Source organism: Babylonia areolata, chromosome 35, assembly GCF_041734735.1.
Source record: "Babylonia areolata isolate BAREFJ2019XMU chromosome 35, ASM4173473v1, whole genome shotgun sequence".
NCBI lineage: Eukaryota > Metazoa > Mollusca > Gastropoda > Neogastropoda > Buccinidae > Babylonia > Babylonia areolata.
Genome location: NC_134910.1, coordinates 5,209,255 through 5,216,966, shown reverse-complemented (window position 1 = coordinate 5,216,966; position 7,712 = coordinate 5,209,255). Strand labels below are relative to the sequence as shown.

The following is a 7,712-nucleotide window of genomic DNA, read 5'->3' as shown; positions in this document are numbered from 1 at the left end:
ATAGTTGCCATTGTCTACCCCTTTGTTCACATGGGTCTTACGGCCTGTAAAAAATGAATATTTATCTTTTGTATTTTGTATGTATGAATGCACAAGTACAGCAATGCTGTTTAAGATTTATCAAGCAAAACACTTTATGTCAGAAAGAAGCATAAAGGAAGAGTTCACAATCTTTTCCAAATCAACGGGGGCAAAACACCCAGTGAAGGGGTAAAAGGCCCACTGGTACGCGTCTTGCCCCAACGCATTGTAGGCATTTTGCCCGTCTGAAAACATTAAGATGATAGATTGCCTCCCACCCCCCACCCCCGTCCCTTTCTTTATTGCAGCGTTTTGTCCTTGATTCTTCTATTCATTTTTTCTGTATTCCTGTCTTTTATCATTGTCTTGCAGCGATAGACGTGGGGCACTCCTGCTCTGGAGAAAGAAGCGGGAACTGCAGGATTGGTAGTGTCTGTGACACAGATGAAAAATGCCGTGAGTATACAGCAACAGCAGCAGCAACAACAATATACTTCTCAAAAGAATGTAAGTGACACAAAATAAATCGCACACAGTCCCAAATATAAAATTCACATAATTTCTGTCTCGATCAGCTTCAGACAATTGCACGAACACAATCGGTTCTCTTAAAGTGATGGACTAGTAATTGGAGTTGTGTAAAGGCGTTAGCAAATACGCAGTTCAATACTGATCTATTGGGATTTGGGGAGGCCGGGAGGGGGGATGGCAGAGAGACACATCTCCTGATCCGCTTTCAGTGTCACTCTGCTATTCCCGAATGGACAGCCACACCCGGACTCGCTAGATTTTGACCATGAAGGAAAAAAAAAGAAAAAAAAAAGAACAGGAACAAACTTGCGAGATTTCTCGGCAGTTTTCACGAATCTCTCTCTTACAAAATGACGAGTACCCGCTGTTGCAATGGACTGAGTTGGATGAATATATATATATATATATATATATATATATATATATATATATATATATAAACAAGGGAAGGGGGTGTCTTATTAATGGTTAGATGATGGGAACTGACTGCGGGTAGATGTAAGATGATGTAAAAAAAAAAAAAAAACCAAAAAACCAACAACAACAAAAATAAACAAACAAACAAACAAAAAACCACAAGGGCATAAACTGTTTGGTTGTGTTGTCGTATGTGATTTTGTACTGTGTTCCATCGTAATACTTCCTGTAAACATATTAATTTTGGGGAGAGGTGGTGGTGGGATGACTGACACAGGAAAAGAGACGTGAAAAGTAGCAGAGGTTGATAAGAAGACTCTCTCTCTCTCTCTCTCTCTCTCTCTCTCTCTCTCCAGTGCCAAGCTAACATTTAAGCCCCTCCCCTTTCTCTCTCGTTACCCCCTGACCCTCACAACCACCCCCCACCACCCAACACACACACACACACACCACACTCTGTCATATCCTTTTCCCAACAGTCAATATTAAGTCAGCCAAAATGGTCCTTCCCTTTGCCTCATGACTACTTTCTCTCACCCTAACCATGTGCTGTACGCCAAAGCATGGTTCTGTCAAACCCACAAGAGTATGATGACGATGATGATGACCATGTTGATAATGAAATCATGCTTTCCTTTTTCTTTCTTCAGATCTGGATATCAACCAGAACTGTGCGAATACGACGAATGGTTGTAGAAATGGTACCGTCTGTGATGTCCTCAACAGATGCAGTGAGTTTTCTGCTTGCTTTCTCTGTCTCTCTCTCTGTCTCTCTCTCTGTCTCTCTCTCTGTCTCTCTGGTCACGTCTACGTTCTCTTTATAGATACATACATACATGGTGTGTGTCCATCGAGATCGATGATGACCATCGTTGTCATCCAGCTGGGGGATGGTGGGAGGGTGGTGGTGGGGTGGGGGGGAGGATGCTCATGAATCTATCTGTGAATGCGCAGATGGCTGAATAGTCCAATCTGCGCACGAAATGTTCGCTGACAGTTGGGGCAGACAAAGACAGGCATACCATTGTCAGGGAGCTTGTTTGCCCGTGACTTTCTGGCCTGCCTCTTCTGAACAGCTGCAGCAGTCCTGTTGGCCTCGCACAACTTGGCGCCTTTGTGCACAGCAGCACGCCATTTGTCACGGTCCACTGCAGATTCCTCCCAGGAGTCAGGGTTGATATCAAACGCTTTCAGAGGGACTTTCAGAGTATCTCTGAAGCGCTTCTTCTGACCTCCGTGTGATCTCTTCCCTTGTTGCAGCTCGCCATAGAAAAGCCTTTTGGGCAGCCGATGGTCTGGCATGCGCGCCACGTGTCCAGCCCAGCGAAGCTGGGACTGCATCAGGATGGTGAAGATGCTGGGAAGGGTGGCTTTTGCGAGCACCTCTGTGTCTGGGGTCTTGTCTTGCCACTTGATGTTCAGTAGCTTCCTGAGGCATGTTGTGTGGAAGTGGTTCAGCTTCTTGGCATTGCGTTGGTACACTGTCCAAGTTTCGCAGGCGTACAGTAGTGTGGGGAGAACTACTGCTCTGTAGACCTTTAGCTTGGTCTCAAAACTAATGCCTCTTCTGTTCCAGACATTTGCACTGAGTCTACCAAAAGTTGCGCTTGCTCTTGCAATCCTGACGTTGACTTCATCGTCGATGGTCGCATTTCGTGACAGTGTGCTGCCAAGGTATGTGAACCGCTCCACCACACTGAGTCTCTGACCGTTGACTGTGATGTTGGGCTCAACGTAGGGTTTCCCTGGGGCTGGCTGATGGAGAACTTCAGTTTTCCTCGTGCTGATGGTAAGGCCGAAGTTTCTGCTGGCAGTGGCAAACTTGTCAACGCTGAGTTGCATGTCAGCTTCAGATCCAGCGTTGAGCTCACAATCATCAGCAAACAAAAAGTCTCTGATGATGTCTGTCATGACCTTCGTTTTTGCTTGAAGCCTTCTGAGGTTAAACAACTTACCATCTGTTCGGTACTTTAGGCCGATTCCAACATCGCCATCTCTGAAGGCATCAGTAAGCATTGCAGAGAACATGAGGCTGAACAGCGTTGGAGCCAGGACGCAGCCTTGCTTGACACCATTTGTGACAGCAAAAGGAGCAGATGTTTCGCCTTTGTCCTGGACTCGAGCCTGCATACCTTCATGGAATTGGCTGACCAAGGAAATAAATTTCCGAGGGCATCCGTACTTGGCCATGATCTTCCACAGTCCCTCTCTACTCACGGTGTCGAAGGCCTTAGTGAGGTCGACATAGGTGGAGAACAGATCAGCATTTTGCTCCTGACATTTCTCTTGCAGCTGCCTTGCAGCAAACACCATGTCGGTGGTTCCGCGCTCTTTCCGGAATCCACATTGGCTCTCAGGCAAATGACCTTGGTCAAGGTGTGCTGTGAGGTGGTTTAGTAGGATCCTGGCAAGTATCTTGCCTGCAATAGAGAGCAAGGAAATACCCCGATGGTTATCACAGGCTTGCCGGTTCCCCTTTTGCTTGTACAAGTGAATGATAGATGCATCTTTGAAATCCTGGGGGATCGTCTCTTCTTTCCGCATGAGTGAGTACAGCTGATGGAGCTTCTCAGTCAGCACAGTGCCTCCATCCTTGTAGACCTCTGCTGGTATGGAGTCTGAGCCAGGTGCTTTGCCACTGGATAGCAGACGAATTGCTTTCTGGGTCTCAAGAGGTGTTGGCTGATCGTCCAGTGCTTCGTTGATGGGGACGTGTGGGAGACGGTCTATGGCTTCATCATTTATGGAGGAAGGGCGATTTAAGACACTGTTGAAGTGCTCAGCCCAGCGTTCGAGAATTTTCTCCTTCTCGGTGATCAAGGTATTCCCATCTGCACTGAGGAGGGGGGATGATCCTGAGGATGTGGGGCCGTAGACTTCTTTTAAGGCATCATAGAACCTCTTCATATCGTGCCTGTCAGCATATCCCTGGATCTCATCAGCTTTGTCACTCAGCCACTTATCCTGCATCTGGCGTAACTTTTGCTGAACAGTCCTGCGGATGGCATCGTACACATCCTTTTTTGATGTGGACTTTGGGTTGCTCAGGTAGGCTTGATGCAGACGGCGTTTCTCATCCAGAAGCTGCTTGATTTCATCACAGTTTTCATCAAACCAGTCTTTGTGCTTTCTGGACATGGGTCCCAGGGTCTCTGAAGCTGCACTATAGATCAGCTCACGCAGGTTCCTCCAGTCAGACTCCACATTCTGGTTGTCCAGAGAGGCGGATTCCAGACGATCTTCCAGCAGCTCCACAAAGGACTGTTTGATGGTGATGTTTTTCAGCTTAGCGATGTTGAGCCGTTTTGGAGCCTTCTGGCCTTGGGGGCGTCTCTTGGGCTGGATTCGAATATTCAGCTTCGAGACTACAAGGCGATGGTCTGTCCAACACTCGGCGCCGCACGTGGTCTTTGTTACACGTACATCTTGCCTATCTCTTTTCCTGACGATGACATAATCGATGAGATACCAATGCTTTGAGCGAGGGTGCATCCATGACGTCCTGTTACGGGTAGGGAGGCAGAAAACTGTGTTGGTTATCAGCAGTTCGCGCTCTGCACAGGTCTGAAGCAAAAGAATCCATTTGGGTTGCAGTGGCCCACACCGTGCTTTCCAATCACTCCATCCCAGGAGATGTAGTCAGAGCCAACTCTAGCATTGAAGTCCCCAAGAATGATAAGCTTGTCTGCTTTAGGGATAGCAGCAATGACAGAGTGAAGGTCCTCATAGAACTTCGCCTTCTCTTCATCCGGGTTGGTCATGGTTGGGGCGTAGGCACTGACAATGGTGAGGTGCTTCTGGCCAGATGCCAGTGGGATTTTCATGGTCATAAGCCTATCGTTGACTCCCTTTGGGATTCCAGCCAGCTTGCTGACAAGTGCTGTTTTTACTGCAAAACCAACGCCAGCCTCACGTCGCTCTTCGCTTCCTCGTCCACTCCAGAAGGTGTAACCAGATCCCCGTTCACAGAGCTCGCCTTCACCTGCAAGCCGAGTCTCACTCAAGGCTGTGATGTCAATGTTGTATCTGGCGAGTTCGGATGCAACTAGTGCCGTTCTCCTTTGGGGTCTGTCCGCGTTATCTCTGTCCAGGAGAGTCCTTATGTTCCAAGCACCAATGGTGAGAGGAACGATCCTTGTTTTTTTCTTTTCTTTCTTGTTGTTTCGACCGCTGATGTAGGGTCCCCGCCAGCCGCGGTATGCTGGCCAGGGTGATATGGAGCAGGCAATTTTTAGGGCACCTTTTCTAGCCCCTTCCTCATGCCAGTGAGGTGAGCAGTGCATTCCTAAAGAGGGCTGCTCAGACGCTCAGACGGCTGCCGAGCTCCATCACTGCTCCTGTCGACAAAGAACGACCCTATGGCCTGAGCCGCCTGCGTGCAGGTCTGCGACTGCGACTGCCAGTGTACCCACACCTGTCGTTTCGTCGCTCGCCTGTCGCCACAGGACTTGGGGGTGATGAAATGATGAAGGATGAAAGGTCATTTTGGATGACTGATGACTTGCGCGATGAGTTTGTTTAAAGTGAAGAGGAGTTGCGCAACGTCAACCTAATTCTCTCGTCCTGGTCCACCAATTTCCAGTGGCAAGACTAAGTCGAGACGACTGGAGGATGAGCACGGATGCAGTGGATGACCAAGATATCCTTTCGGTGTCTCATCTTGCTCTCTGCACTCCACAGTGCGTTGCTGTAACCGCCTTCCTCTCCGTCGGTGGCTTTCCTGAGCCAACGCCCTTTTATGGATCTCCATAAGGGTGTCTAGCCACCCGCCTCACCAGTCCCGGAAGGGAGCGGTGGGAGTGCCGGTTTAGTCGCCGGCAACCCGACCCTGAACAGGTTGTACTGGATTACAGGTTACCAGTAGCAGATCTAATGACCTGACCTGACAGAAACATACATACACACACACACACACACACACACACACACACACACACATATATATATACGAGGGTCATTCAATAAATAAGGTGAATTTTTCGGTATAAGGACTTCTAATACAGATAGAAGCTTACTTTTTTTTTTTTTCAACGTAGTCTCCCAGCACTGTCACACACTTTTCCCATCTGTGCACAAGCTTCCGTATTCCCTCAGCGTAAAAATCTTTGGACTGATGTCTCAGCCAGTCGCTCACAACACTTTTGACTTCATCGTCACTTTCAAACTTCGTGCCTCTCGTGAACGCTTTCAAGGGACCAAACAGGTGAAAGTCTGAAGGGGCAAGGTCTGGGCTGTAAGGGGGATGAGGGAGCAGTTCCCAGCCCAGCTCGTTGATGGTCTGCACCATTCGGGAGTAAGCATCTTTGGCACCCACCGGCAGCTGACCTTCGAGTAGCCAAGGACATCATGGACAATTTTGTGTGCTGTCCCAACAGATAAGCTCAAAGTCCTTGCAATGTCATCCACTGTCACCCTTCTGTCAGACTGAATGAGGTCATTGACTGATTCGATCACCTCAGGAGACCTCACTTCTGTAGGCCTTCCAGGCCTGTCTTCATCCTCAACACTGCTCCGTCCTTCTTTAACTCTTTCCATACGAACGGCGAAAGAGACGACGTTAACAGCGTTTCACCCCAATTACCATCATCAAAATATTGCAAGCGGAAGGCTCTTATACTGAAGACGTGAATGTTGACAAAGAATACCACAATTCTGACGACGGAAGCTAAAGGTTGGGTCATCCAGACACCCACTGGACATCCGAGGGGTCTGTGTAGATGAGAAGAGAGGACTGGCCGTACTGAGTGAGTTAAACAATTTAGCCCACTTGTAGACATTTTTTCGGCTGAAACATGTGGCACCATACACAGTTGACATTCTCCTATGAATTTCAACTGGTTTGCACCCTTCAGCAACCAAAAACCTGATAACTGACCGCTGTTCAATCCTGGAGCATGCTTCTTGGTCGGCCATCTTTGTTAATCGCCAAAACTCTTAAAGTTTGTTTTTTTTTTAATCTGCAAAGCAAATTAAATCCATGTGAAAAAGATGTAAAAAAAAAAAAAAAAAAAAAAAAAAGTAAGCTTCTATCTGTATTAGAAGTCCTTATACCGAAAAATTCACCTTATTTATTGAATCACCCTCGTATATATATATCTATATATCTATATCTATATATATATCTATCTATCTATATATATATATATATATATATGTATATAAAGTTGTAAACCATCCTAATGCCGCGTATTTTTCCCTTTTTACTTATCACTATGATAATGGCATCTATCTGTCACTGTCTTTGTCTGTTTGTCTGTCTGACGGTATCAGTCCCATCCCATGCAACTGAAATGTGAACCTTTTGAACAGGTTTTTGATTATAAAGTTCTGGAAATCATGATTGACAACAATCTCACTTGGAATCCTCGCATAAATTCCCTTTGCAAAAAAAGCTATCCAAAATCAAGCATTTCCTTGACCTTCACACACGGATTTTTTTTTTTTTTTTTTTTTTTTTTTCCAAGAAAATATCAAGTCTGAAATAGATATGCATCAACACTATGGGACTCCACTACTGCTAACACCATGAAGCCATTACTGAATCTTCATAAACGGGGGCTCAAGCCGGTTCTCCTTATAAGGACTTTCCTTCTGGACTCCGACAATAAACAAATGAATATTATCCCACGAATCCGTAGTATAGAGTACAGCAAAGGATTAACATTGCACAATGCCATGACAGGTAATGCATCCCCAACATTGATAAACAAATTTTCTGTGAATATCATCAAGGAAACCGTCCC

The 7,712-nt window shown here is 46.6% G+C and overlaps 1 protein-coding gene across 1 annotated transcript in view; it reads left to right on the top strand.

The window, feature by feature from the left end:
- Positions 1-369: 369 nt before the first annotated feature.
- Positions 370-7,712, top strand: part of LOC143277777 (uncharacterized) — a 13,590-nt gene continuing 6,247 nt past the window's right edge. The window contains exons 1-2 of the mRNA XM_076582678.1: positions 370-477; positions 1,620-1,700. Of these exons, the coding sequence (XP_076438793.1) occupies positions 466-477; positions 1,620-1,700 (93 nt within the window). The 5' untranslated portion in view covers positions 370-465. The remainder of the gene's footprint in view (positions 478-1,619; positions 1,701-7,712) is intronic.